The sequence below is a fragment of the Papilio polytes genome, unplaced genomic scaffold (assembly GCF_000836215.1).
Source record: "Papilio polytes unplaced genomic scaffold, Ppol_1.0 DF821911.1, whole genome shotgun sequence".
Classification (NCBI taxonomy): Eukaryota; Metazoa; Arthropoda; class Insecta; order Lepidoptera; family Papilionidae; genus Papilio; species Papilio polytes.
In genome coordinates this window covers 84,447-98,127 of record NW_013527293.1, presented here as the reverse complement: position 1 = coordinate 98,127, position 13,681 = coordinate 84,447, and the positions used below count along the sequence as shown (strand labels likewise).

The following is a 13,681-nucleotide window of genomic DNA, read 5'->3' as shown; positions in this document are numbered from 1 at the left end:
TATTGCAGCGATATTATTCAACACTGTTGCAATTGTTGTATTTTTAATTGGATAAATACCACAACTCTTCATGATGTCGTCTTCTACAAGTCACCAAACTATAGCAGAGATAAAATATTGTTATGTCCACTAATGACGGTAGCTGACCAGGGGACGGACAGTGGTACTATGGGACTGTAGGCCGGTAAGTCACTGTCGTCGCGGTTTGAGCTCAAGGTGAACGGAGCGCCACTCGCTTGCACCGTACTGTATTACGCAAACTGCTGTTTATGTACTGTGTTGCATTACTTGTTGCATTATTTGCACTAAATGGTCATTACCACCTGTTAAATGTAATGCAGGTGCATTGTCGTATTATATTGCGCAATGGTGATAGTAAAACATTATTCAAACTTGCTTGATCGATTGCTACACAATCTGTTATTAAGAAAAATCATTAATACAAAGGTGATATTGCCATAATTCAATAACAATTAGTGTCACCCATGACACCTAATGGTTATAAGATTTTTATGAACTAATATTATTTATTGTGATCATGTTTGCCAAAACTTAGTTTAGTCCAAAGCACGTGAATACATTTATTATTAAAAAATAAGATTTAATTATTTTTAAACAATTTTGTGTTTGTAAAATAAATCGATGCATAACGAAAACATTTAATTTATCTATAGTCATTTTAAAACAGATACTTCTAACACATAAAAAGCACTTATAACTAGCAACTACAATAGAACCAAAAGAACATAGGTGTGTGGTGTAGGTCACCTAGCTTGCGGTACTCAAGTCCAAAACTGGCAACAAAGTGGCAACTCAGTCACAATAAAAGGCGGATTGGTTGATACCTGGTTGATGCTGGTTACAAATCTTTCATGACATCATCACAATATTATTACAAACTGCGGGTATCGGGAGAGTGAAGGTAATAAGATAATGACGGTGACAGTGAAGGTGAAGGCCGACCACGCCGCCACTGCCGGCGCTCTTATAACATAAATGTAATCTCGTTACAAGCATGTCGCAATATCACTCGCATTTATAAAAGTACAATATGAATTGTATCATAAACGTACTGTCAATCTTTAGATACGGAAGCCTACACTAGGTCATTATTTTTCCGTTTAAACGTCTTAATTCCTAGTGAAAAACTGACGATTGCACTATCTGATCTGATGAGTGCAGCCTCGCCCCTCGTTCCGTGCGAACAGCGCACAATGCATCACGTAACAGGTTACGTCCTAAGTTCGATCCCACGCTACACAAACGCGCTTTGTCGAGCTTTGCGTCAATGACACCGACAATCATTAAATGTCATTACAAATTCATAAAAACGAGTCCCACTACAATTAAACACATCGGTAAAGCCTATCTCCATGTATGGGACAATCTGTACATATAATAAAGTTGAAGTGTCTGTTCGTAATGTCATAAAAAATTATAGATTTCGGGATGTATTTGCGTTTCTAATAACAAAAATCCCTTTAAAAAAATTTTTGTCTGTCCTCAAGCCGCGTTTGTTCCGAGCAATCTCCGAAACAGCTGGGCAGATTTCGACTGGACTATCACTGAAGGGTAAATGTCAAAGATGAGCATATTATAGGCTAGTTTATTATCTAAATATTGCGTGGACGAAGTCGCGGGCAACAGATAGTTAAAAAAAACTGTATACATTAAACACTAAAGATTACAGTGTTTCTAAGAACACTCGACACAGTCTTTTGCATCTATTCTAAAATGTAAACAAGGAAGACAAAGGTATCTTTTCTATTACAATTCAAGTATAGTTATAGCATATCAACATGATTCAATAACCACTTGACATATACTATTCTAGCTACCTTACAATAAATTGACAATGAATGTCTCCAGTCCTGAGACGCCGGAGTCGCGCAAGGCGGGGGCACGCTAATGAAGTGCTTCCGCCGATAACAAGCTCACCTACATTCTCTAATGTTCTATAGTTATAGCAAGAATATGTTTAAATTATCGCCCAGATCGAATATTGATAATTGACAATAATATTCATGCTGTAATAAAAAAATACTAAAGATTTGTATTTTTGTATGTATTTAGATAACTCATAAACTACTTGCTTGATTTCAAAACTACTTTCACCCTTAGGAAGCTACATTATCAGTTAGTGACAAAGGCTTTATTTTTTAATTTCATGAGGGTGAAGTCACAAGCAACAGCAAGCACCATAAACATAACAACATTTGAGAGGTACAAGAATAAGGTAGTAAAGCTACTGTAATACTAACATCATAAAAAACTCTCATTTCAAAGAAAGAGCGGGTTTTAAAGCCATTACTAAAATTAATTGGTAATGATTTACTCCAGCACAGGGTGTTACGACACACCTGTGTACCTTACACATTGCTTATCAGTCTGCCTTATCAAATTACACTTTGATTATAAAACATACTAAGCCTCTAAACATTACACTAATCATTTTAAAGGAAAAACATAGGTTTTTAGATTGACTGGTTCTCTAGAAGTATGGGTAGGAAGGCATGGAAAGCGAACAGACAAACATTAATTTTAATTTAAATAGACAGAAATTTATCTAATTTTCTTTGAATAGTGTGTCATAAGAATATTACATGTCTTGTGTACTTTGGCCAACAGTGTTCTAGTGTATTTCAGTGCAGTATCCTTTGTTGTCTTGTGACATACAAAATAAATGATAAGGCACATTCTTATCCATACATACATTTATATTTCTAACACAAAATTATTAAAAAAATGTCTTCTGTTGCCAGGTAAAAAATTCAATTCATGCAAAAGTCTATTACCAAAATATTTTAATTATAGATAATTAGCTTTGTTCTATTAATTATATAATAAAGGTGAATATTTGAACATTAAGCCAGCACAAAAGACATACTTAACTTTATCTTTGTGTAATTAAGTCATCAATGATTACATAAATGTATTTCCAGACATTAGGTACATAACAAAAAATAGGCTTTGTCTACAATAGATATATACATTTAATTTCTATCATATTACTGTAATAAAAATGGTCACAACAGCATTACTAGAGCAACATAGAAAAGCCACACAACAACATATCCTTAAATAGAACCAAACAAGATTGACAAGTAAACAAATAAGGCATTAAGAATGCAAACAAACTGTACAAAGAAAACAAGAATAACAAAGAAACCTTAAAAAAATGCAACAAGTTACTTATCAATTAGGCATGTAGCATTAAGTTAGGGTGGGTATTAGCTATACTAACATGGTGCATCTCTACTTTTATTGGCTTTAGCTGAGTGGGTGTTCGTTATGGACTCTGATGAACTAAGCATGACTCACCTGCCTCAGATAACATTAAATTGACACATACAAGCTACAGACTATATTATGTCTTTGTTAAATGGATGTGCAGCACTTACATTACCCAACTTTCAAAGAGGAGTATCCCAATATGTGTGTTTTTTTTTAAAAGCAACATGTATTGAAATGGTAACTTTATAGAAGTTATTTAAAAAATATATGTATAAACTTTGAAGCTTAATGCATAACTAAAAAGATGAATTGATGTACATTGTCAATATGTGGTACAAGCATCACAAGGTTACATAACAAGAGAGCTACAAGGCCACATAGATTCACACCTCCAGTTCGTCCCACTTGCATTGTTATCACCTCTACAAGTGCCACATAAAACTGCCACAAACACAATAAATTACATGAGATAAATCTACTGAGCCCACATTATATTATAAATTGTATTGTTTACACTTGCATGGGACATCTAGTTGATGACTCGAATCACTTAAAAAATTACTAAAATGAAAAAAATATATATCTCTGGTAAATAATGGGGATAGTAATTTAATTTTGATGAAGGACTTATCACTCACGTTTAGCGGCCTGAACAACATCCTTGACTTCTTTTATGAGTCGTTTGATCTGCTGGCTCGTGCGCTCGAGCTCCTTCTCGTGGCGCTGCAGGTTCTCTCGGAAGTGCGGGCTATCGGCCAGGCACTCCGTGAACTCCAGCGGCTGGAGCCCCACACCCATCCTCGCACACTTGCACTTACTACGACACGATCACAAACCACAAACCACTTTCACCGACCGCCGTACGACGGTCTCATCTCCATGCACTTGTCGGTGAACACGGACGGAATTTTTTTATGAACAGGACGTAATCGGCGCTTATCACTAAACGATTTGTAAACGGATAAAAAAATGAACACTAATATTTTCGTTTCAGAGCATTATTCGCATTCGTTGATCGTCGTGCTGTCACGAAGTCACGAATGCGATAGTCGACTCAATGTTACCATATATAAAAATTGATTCTTTTTGGTAACATTCATAGATCAAACGAAGTATGTTTTAAGAAAAAACTCGCTAACAATACAAATTCCTAATTATTTAACAAACAACATCTTAACAGTTATCAAGTGTTAACAGGTTTAAAGATTTAAATAATTTTCCAGATAAAATAACTGGAAATAAACAATAAAATGTGTTACTGGCAACACTTTTTTGTTGAAGCGGGAAAAAGTTTTTCTTCAAATTGACGAATGTGAATATGGTGTCTTATGATTAATCGACTTATCAAGACGATGTGTGATAAGCTTATTACTTTATTTGAAAAATATGAACGCTGTTTTCAAAACAACCGGTATATAAAGTAAAAATAAAGAAAAGGCCAAAAGTACAGTAAGTATAATATTTTACTATATGTTAAATAATTTTGAATATGTTATGGAAAATGTATTGAGGTTAAGGCGCTTTGTTGCCAGATGCAGCGGCCGTGGTGTCGGGTTGCTCGCTGTCGTCAGAGTCCTGCTCCTCAGACTCGTCATCATCATCCTCGTCGTCGTCATCCGACTCGGAGCAAGAGTACGAGTAGTCACCTCCTTCGGCGGCTGCGTCGTAACCTGCAAAATATATTGAATTGTGTCAGATGGACAATACTGAGGCTTTATTCGTAAGGAATAAATAAGTCGTTACATTTCATTGATACAAAATTATGAAGTATCCAACCTCTAAAAGTTTACTCACCAGTATATCCACCAGCGCCATAATCGTCATCGTCAGCCGGCTGAGCGCCTTGACGTCCGTAACGATGCGAGCGCGCTGTGAAAAAGGTAAATTTTTCCCATGACTTTGTTGAGCGAAATGTTAAGTTAATTGGTAACCTGAGTGTTCTTCAAAATGTACATCTATGCCAAATTTTACTAAGATTTTTAATTTTATTAAGATAAAAAAATGTGTGTATGTGATGTGACATGTGTATACTGACTGGACATGCTGAGTTCGCCAGTGAGCAGCAGAGCGAAGCCACACTTGGGGCAGGGCGGAGCGGCGCGGCGGTCGGGCCGGGTTCCGCGTCTCCGCACATGCTCATCACAGAAGCATGTCTTGCAGCGCAAGCACGAATATTGCCCCAGGCGATTGCATGATTGACCTGGCACACCATACATATACATTAATCAATTATTGAAACTACCATCATTTTGTTTAAGAACATTGAGTAATCAAATAATTTGCACTTAGATGGCTAAAGGCTTCATAACTTGGAACTTACACTTATATGTCTCCGACTCTAACACTTGGCAGGAGGCCTGGTGCTCAAACTGATCATCCTCACAGAGGAAACCCTGGCAGAAACAGCAGCGAAAAACGCGCCCACCATGCTCCCATACACCTATGGAAACATATTAAACTAGTTGATGATGTGCCTCTAGGATTTGTTAATGTTAAAATCTGTTAATTAAATTTTGCAAGCAGCAAAAGACTTGAACCCAACCTCTTTCACATTCAAGACACACAGCATCAGTAAGTGGGCAGGTACAGGCATGTGCATTCAGACACTTCCTCCCATGGCAAACCCATGCCTCGCAGAAGTCACAGATTGCACCCTGCAAACAGTATATGCATATGTTAGATACAGTTTCATTGAGGAAACTTATGCATACCTCATCTTAGAAAACACTCAAAATTAAGAGTCATAAACCAATACTTAACAATAAAAAGTTGGATTTTGCATAAATAACAGCAGAGGAAAAGTAAAAGTTTATACTTACCACCATTCCCATTCCAGTGGTGAACACCCCGGGGTGGCGCACCACGCAGTCCCCGGACTTGAGCATGCACTTCACTTTCCCGCAGTGCGCGCATGCCGGCAGCCGCTGCAGGGCTTGGCAGAAGTAGCAGAATGCGCGACTCTTTTGTTTCCTGCAAATCGGATTGTATCTATTTTATTACATGTGTCCCCATCATTTGATTTTTTAAGGAACGTTTCAACATTTTCTAACCTAGTCTATTGCAATATATGATATTGAATTGTGAATCAACGGATTTATTTAGAGTTGTTTAACTAACTTATGATATACATTTTTGCAATGAACAGAACAAGTTACAGTGTAATTACTTCTGGCATTTATCACATTCCATGGGCATGTTACAAGGGTGCTGGGCTATGTCTACGTGTTCCCTGGCATTTCTGATTTCTTTTTGTCTCAGCTTCTGTTTCTCTGCTTTTTTTCTTTGACCAGTCTTTTTCTTCGGCATTTTAGATAGTAAAATGTAAACAACTATAAAACAAAGTTACAACTCACAATACTTTAACGTTTATTATAATCTGACACTTTTAGAAAATGTTTCACTTTCCAAAAGCTTCAAAAGTCAGTTGTCAAAATGACAACAAACTGACGTTCGAATTTGAAGTAAAATTGTGTCAGTTGCCAACAAATATTGGTGTCATTCAGTATTCAGTAAAAATATTCATTTGTATGAAAAGGGTAGAACACTCGATAAAAATCACTTAACGCTCTAGGATTCATTCACAGATTTAATGTAAATCCGAAAATCGCAAAAGAAATACAAAAACTAAGTTGCAAATCTCTTTTATTTTCCTGGCAACACAGTACCTTGTTATCATTGGACATTCACATCAAAATAAATATTTGTTTGCATTGCATTTTCCTTTTAAACAACTTTGCTACTGCCGTTGACGACAGCTGTATGTGTTTACTTATTGTTTAGTATTTACGCGTTATAGGTATATTAATGCGAACGTGAATATAACAAGACAATAAGTTCTGAAATCCGAATTATGTCGGTAACTGGAGATCTGGTGAGTATAATTTGTTTTTTATTCGTATACAGCATTAGATCCAATAATTATGAAATTCAAGTTGTAATAAATCGCAACTACAATGTGATACAAAGGTCGCGTTTCCTATCCTATTCCAATTTGCAATATTGCTGAAATCATTACGAAAACTAAACATAATTTGTAATGGAGGCCAGTGGCTACTGTGCCGCTATGAGTTTCTAATTTCCGATGGGATTAAAATAAAGGTATCGAAACTATGGATTTTTAATTAATGTTTATAAATTCAATTCCAATTTTATTAAAATGTAAATTCAGACAGTATAGATATTTACTGTATAAATAATACAAACAACTCAGAAAAATTAAATACAGTTATTCTTTGTCCTTTTATTCCACTTCCAAAAGGAGAAGGTTGTCTGTATTATTTTACGTGAATTTTTATGTTAAAAACTTTACTTCAAAACCTAAAACCATTGTTCTCGAAAACAATGAAGGATCTTCAATGTAATGACATCGACGCGATTATGAGCAAGGAGCGTGAACAATCAAAAACAAAACCCTTTATTGTTATGTTATATCCCCTCTACAGTTTTACGTTCTTCGTTCTCGTATCGGCTTTATAACATCAGGGACTTTCTAAAATAGCACGACAAACGTAAGAGATTTTCCGCGAAAAAAAGAACTATATAAAAATTATGATATTGCGTCCAATTGCGGCAATTCGTTCGCTAAATATTTATTTCCTTCAATGGAAAATTCCTGCCGTGTTTGACCGCTTCAATACATTGTCTGTTTTGGTGCGCGATTTATGTTCGTGCGCGTTTGTGGACCTCATTATTTGGTGCCATCGGGTGTGCTTTCAATAATCACATATAATGTCTTTAATAAGATAGATATCTACATATTGAAGAGATAGAGGATGTTTAATTTGCTATACAACGCTGATCCCGCCGCCAACTTAGGGGTAGTAATTACCATCCAGATAGGTTGAGCGACGACGGCGGTTTTTGTTTTCGTCGTCTGTTCTTGTTGAATGTCCGTAGATAGCGATGCAGATAAAATAAAGGAATTTGGTTTGCCATTACATCTGCCAGATTTTGCGTGCTAGTCACAGCCTACATTTGCCTAGGTTCTAGGTGATTCCAATAACGGGTAGGTCTACAAATCGCCGAAGGATCCAAAACAACCTTCTTGTTACAAGCATTGTTATCAATGTATTTGAAGTCTCCAGTTAAGATTAATGCCCCGTGTTATTCAGTTCATTATAAACTGATTGTAATTACATAGAATTTGCACATCACCATTAGTTAGCATTCATTTATTTACGTATATTTAGGTGTCGTGGCTAATTGATTTGTTTGCTCTGTATTTTTACGTTTTTTCCAAGATAAACCCTTAAATTATACACGCACTGTACAGAAAAATTCGTAAATTATAATTTCACCATTGTCACAAAATAACTAATGTTTACAGTAGACTAATTTAATAAACCAAGCATGATTATCACCTCTGTCTACGTCTAATCTGCTAACTTTATTATGACAATATCATGTTGGCCACACTTTAAATAGCATTGTAAATAAATAACTTCCTCGCAGGTCACGCAAAGGTGCCTTCCAGCTCGACTCCGGTCACGGAGATAATTTGCATAGATATAACACCTTTGTTGTACTTCCAACGTCTACGGAAATGTAAACAAACAAACTGATTAACGATTTATCGCTAGTGCATTTGCATTTTGTACCAAAATATTACATGATATTGTATATTATCTGTCCCTAAGATAGAAAGTGATAAAACTTGGAGCACACGATGTGATCTATACTAAAAGTATATGAAGCTATTCCTTTAATACAGATTAATGGTAGTATGTAGTGTTCGTAGTTACAAGTACATTCTCCATGGCTCAGAAATCGCATCGATTGCATAGATTGAAGAGCAGCATGGCCGGCGGCGAGACGCGGGGCGGGGGCAGGGTATTTATAGCGCACCGGCAACGGAGCCCTGGCCGCCCGGCCCCGTCGGTACTCTAATCAACTGCACGGTGTCCGGCCCCTCCGCCCTCCGACCCACCGACATGCAGATACGACACAGGATTACCATGGATTATATTACACTAGCACAAGTCATATTTTCACTCATGATGTTAATACAATTCTATTTTATCGAAATACTTTAATTCATAGAGGTATCCCGAATAAATTGTTTCTCATAACGTCAGCAGTCCTATTGGCTTATAAAGGGAAGTGCAACAACCTAGCGCAGTATAATAATAAGTGGTAATGCAAGAAGAAATTCCGGGTCCCCTTTTTAAAACTTTGGTCAAACAACTAACAGCATATTAATTTTAATGATGAGAATAAGGACGCATTTTAGCTGCCCGGTTCGATGAACTCGTATTGCAATAGTTCTATATATCTGCATTACATCCCACTACGTATAGCGAGGCGGCCAGGGAAGCCTGGGTGGCCGGCAGCGCCGCGCAGTGCGCATGCCCGCTACCTGCTCTCGCAGCCCCCTCGCTCCCACCATACCTCCAGTCTTAAATCATGTCCACGTCCCGTTTAAAATATGTATCACTTATTAAAATATTGAATCTTCGAAAGTATCGACACCAATTTGTTTCAAATAAAACTCACGACTAAAAAGCTGTGTGAGGTTTTGATATCTCATCATAGAAGCTCTCTGGCTCAGTAGGGTTCTGTGAGGTGTTCGGCTGCACGATGATGAGAAAGAATGCAACATCTGAGGGTGTCGGTGCGCAGATGAAGTGGGCATGCGTGACCGCGCAACTGGTGCCGTTCTTCAAGGCGGTGTGTATGTACTTCGCGCTGGACGTTGACGCGCCGTCGGCCGCCACAGCCGCGCTTAAGTGCGCACCCATCATCTGTCTCCTTGGCTGCGTACTCTTCAAGGCCGCTTTTACTGCAGGGGAATGGTGAGTTCCACCTCGTTTGCGGTACTTCACGTCACAAGCACATTAGTGCCGTATCGTGCGCTATCACAAGACATGTGTAGTCAACAATCGGACACAATGGCTGTATGGTTCCCTTGAGCATAATCTAATGATTAATTTTAAAACAAAACCTGCTTTACAATTACACGGAGAGCGTACGAGATATATATATATATGTTTTTCGTAAATTTCCATTAATAAAGTTCCAAGCGATACGAGACTAAACATTTTATATCATAAGGGTACGTACAAAGCACCAAATAGTCCAGGCGATTGTTATCTATGAGAGCAGCGCACGGCGATTGTATTATCAGCTTGCATTGTCTATAGAACATGTTAACTGAACCTATTTGTTTATGTACCCTTTCACCTTCACGTATCCCTTTTTATCTTATTCATTTATATTTTATCGTATTGAAGATAGCAATTTAATACAGCACTTTTTGCACCAGGAATTTAGTGTTATGCTGATAAATTTGAAACCGTTATCACACCATCAAAGTAGTCCGATGCAAGTAAAAACTTAGATCGCAATAATAATTTGAAAAAATATTTAATGGTCCAAATAGCTACGCAATATACATGTAAGTGGTGCAAAGTATCGATGTGTCAGGGGCCGATACGCCTGGTTCGTGAGCCTGGGGCTGGCGCTGTCTGCGCTGGGCGACGTGGCGCTGGTGTGGCCGCAGATGCTGGCGGGCGGCATCATCTTGTTTGGCGCTGCGCACATCTCGTACATCGCGGCGTTCGGGCTGCGGCCGCGGCGCGCGGGGCTGGGCGCGCTGGCTGCGCTGGCCGCCGCGCTGTACGTGCGCACGCTGCGCCCCGCCGCGCTGAAGCCTTTCACCTTCCTCGTGCACGTGTACGCGGCGCTGCTGGCGGCGATGGCGTGGCGCGGCGCCGCACGCCCCGGCCCGCAGCGCGCCGGCGCCCTGCTCTTCGCCCTCTCCGACGGCTTGCTCGGGTACAGCCTCTTCGGTGGTTCACTGCCCTACAAGAATGTGAGAGACCATTACATTTTTTATTACACTCGTATAACTCATATAGTTCATGAATTTTCATTTCATACCATATTACATTGGATTGAAAGGGGTTGTCGTGCTGATCAGGTGCTGGTGATGTCCACGTACTACCTGGGGCAGTTGCTGATCGCCCTCAGCGCGCTCTTGCCGATGGAGGCGCTGAGGCTCGCCGAATAATTGCCTTTGTAGACTATGTTCCGTGCGGAAAAAACCCGACGCTCCGCCTCTAGTTGAAGTCGCGAAGTGTTGCGGAACATACCGCGCCGCAACCAGCAGCTGCAGCAGCTGCAGCAGCTGCAGCAGCACTTCGGCAGCTCGCTGTGAGCCGCCGGCGAGGGCCGTGGCGGGAAATACTTACATTATCAAATGGTTTTATCTTATGGGGTAAATTATCTTAGAATTTTTAAATAAGGCGTTATATTGAATCGGATTAGCAGTGTAAATAAAACGCTGCTGTTTATGTTATTTAACAATGCATAGTGAATATAAACCGTCTGATTTTGTATTGTTTATGCATAGCTTTTAAACCAATGTGCCAAAATGACTGCCGCCGTCTTGCGGTTTATTATTCTTACAAGGAGTGTGTAATTGTTACATTTGGAAATCGGCAAAGGCAAATAATTTATTAAAAAAATCTATTAGGCACATTTAAATTACTTTTAATTGTATGTATACAAAGCACGTGATGGCTTCCATGTGAGCGTCTTAAACAGCGTCTGAATACGACACAAGCGCATTCAAGTAATTTGTTATGTAAATGTAGTTTTTGACTCGGCCTCCGTTATTGTTACTAAACATAAAAGACCAATGTAGGAAAACTGTCCAACCATCGTTTGAATATACAAATCAATAAAACCACAATAGATTAAAATGAACACAAAACTATTGCTCGCATAAAACGTGCCGAGTTAATAAAATAATTAATGGGCATTTAATATTTTTGTAATGAATACAGAATATATCCAATGCCACCCGGGGATAATATAACTTCTCAAATCGAATAATTTTTCAAGTACCTTCGGTTAAGTAGTGTTGCTAATCAATGCAAATAAATAAATCTTTCCTTTTAAGTTATTTATGGAAAGAAGTAACTGTCTTTGATGATGTCAAAGAAAAGTTTTTAGAAATTTTACGTAACATTTGTGATAACAAGAGTGCAGGCACTAATTGTTTATAATTTAAGATTTTGAATTAAAATGGAGACAATTTTTACAAAATTAAATGCATATTTAATTTCACCAATGAAATAAAAATATTTTTATTTATATTTTAAATGTCTTCAAGACTTGTCTTTGTGTTTTATTGTAACGTAAAATGCATTTATAATTAAGTAAATGGTGATATGTAATCTCTTATATTTTTGTTTATATAAATATATAGTTAATTACGTAAGGTAGTTTTTTAACTAAACAGTGGTCTGCACGCTCTGCAGACAGACAGACAGACATATCGCGACAATTATGTAGTAAATTGTTACTTTAGTGCACTGCATTATCTTCCAAATAATTTACATGTATCGAAATCAATGGGAATGAGATTTTGTAACAAAACTAACTGAACAATTTTACTTTAATAAGGCATACATAAATGTTCGTATCATACAATGATACAAAAATAATAGACAATAAATGACATTGTCAGCCAGAGACATGAAAATTGCGCGGGAACGCTTTCTCAATAACGGATGGAAAGGTTTTGACGGGACTTTGACATGAAGTTGCCGCACGCGGGAATATTAGGGACGACCTTTTTTATTTGTAGTTGAACGAAGTTTGCAAGCGGACTGCTGAGGTGTGAATATAATTTCTCATTTCTATTAAATTCGATTGTACTTTAGTAGATAGTTGACCTTAGACATGACAAACTATGTTAAAAAATGTTAAAACATCTGATAATGGTCCTCTGTACTTGTATATCTATTTATATTTGTTTTTAAACTAATATTTTAACATTTATCGGATAAACATTATAATAGTATTTGTCAAGTAGTCGCTGTAGTGTACATACATATGTCACATCTCTTTTGATCTTGTATTAAATGTGTAGATTTTATTTTGTAAAACTTTTGTATATACCACAGCTCGGACATTTTTGAAGATAAATGTTTACAAAATAAAATAAATAAAGGTGTACCCTTATATATTGTTTCATTTATACATTGATAATTCATGTTTTCTTTTGGTAGAGGAATTCTATAAGGTAATAAAACAATTACATTTTCATATAAATATAATCTATATTATTTACAAAGATATCGCAGACAATACAGCCACATTACACAATGTACACAACACGATACGACGAAACTATCTGCTTGTACTCGATTGTGAAGCAACATTCTTATTGTATACCTTAATTTTGCAACATTTCACAAAGATGCCCTATTCGAATTACATATAATGGCGTTTATGCATGTTAATATTAAAAAGTGGAAATTATTATCTTAAAACATAAATTCTTGAAATCGAATGTTAGATTTGCGTTAAATCCGACTCGAAGGACCAACTACATAAGTTTAGTTATAACATATCGTCCTACTCTGAACTCTGTGTAAATGAAGGATTGCTGTAGCATAGCGGAGGGCGCGGGGCGAGGCGGGGCGGGGCGGGGTCACTC

General features: G+C 37.6%; 3 protein-coding genes across 6 annotated transcripts in view; 1 reads left to right on the top strand and 2 right to left on the bottom strand.

Moving 5' to 3' along the window:
- The window catches only part of LOC106107717 (rho GTPase-activating protein 26), an 18,531-nt gene extending 14,256 nt beyond the window's left edge, over positions 1-4,275 (bottom strand). The window contains exon 1 of the mRNA XM_013288702.1: positions 3,869-4,275. Within this exon, the coding sequence (XP_013144156.1) occupies positions 3,869-4,032 (164 nt within the window). The 5' untranslated portion in view covers positions 4,033-4,275. The remainder of the gene's footprint in view (positions 1-3,868) is intronic.
- A 404-nt stretch (positions 4,276-4,679) lies between these two features.
- Positions 4,680-6,657, bottom strand: LOC106107729 (zinc finger protein 330 homolog). The gene is made up of 7 exons (XM_013288719.1): positions 6,401-6,657; positions 6,054-6,204; positions 5,777-5,888; positions 5,555-5,674; positions 5,270-5,434; positions 5,029-5,103; positions 4,680-4,904 (listed from the first exon to the last, which is right to left on the bottom strand). The coding sequence occupies exons 1-7, from the start codon at positions 6,538-6,540 to the stop codon at positions 4,747-4,749; spliced, it is 921 nt and encodes a 306-aa protein (XP_013144173.1). The 5' UTR covers positions 6,541-6,657; the 3' UTR covers positions 4,680-4,746.
- Positions 6,658-6,896: 239 nt separating this feature from the next.
- On the top strand, positions 6,897-12,306 carry LOC106107730 (lysoplasmalogenase). Of its 4 annotated transcripts, none has more exons than XM_013288723.1 (4): positions 6,897-7,105; positions 9,853-10,025; positions 10,657-11,044; positions 11,153-12,306. In XM_013288723.1, exons 1-4 carry the CDS (start codon positions 7,085-7,087, stop codon positions 11,240-11,242), a joined length of 672 nt encoding a protein of 223 aa, XP_013144177.1. In that variant the 5' UTR covers positions 6,897-7,084; the 3' UTR covers positions 11,243-12,306. The 4 variants fall into 4 exon arrangements, with proteins under 4 accessions (XP_013144177.1, XP_013144174.1, XP_013144176.1 ...); XM_013288720.1 differs by having other exon boundaries at positions 6,898-7,105; positions 9,785-10,025; XM_013288722.1 differs by having other exon boundaries at positions 6,898-7,105; positions 9,782-10,025.
- The last annotated feature ends 1,375 nt before the right edge of the window (positions 12,307-13,681 follow it).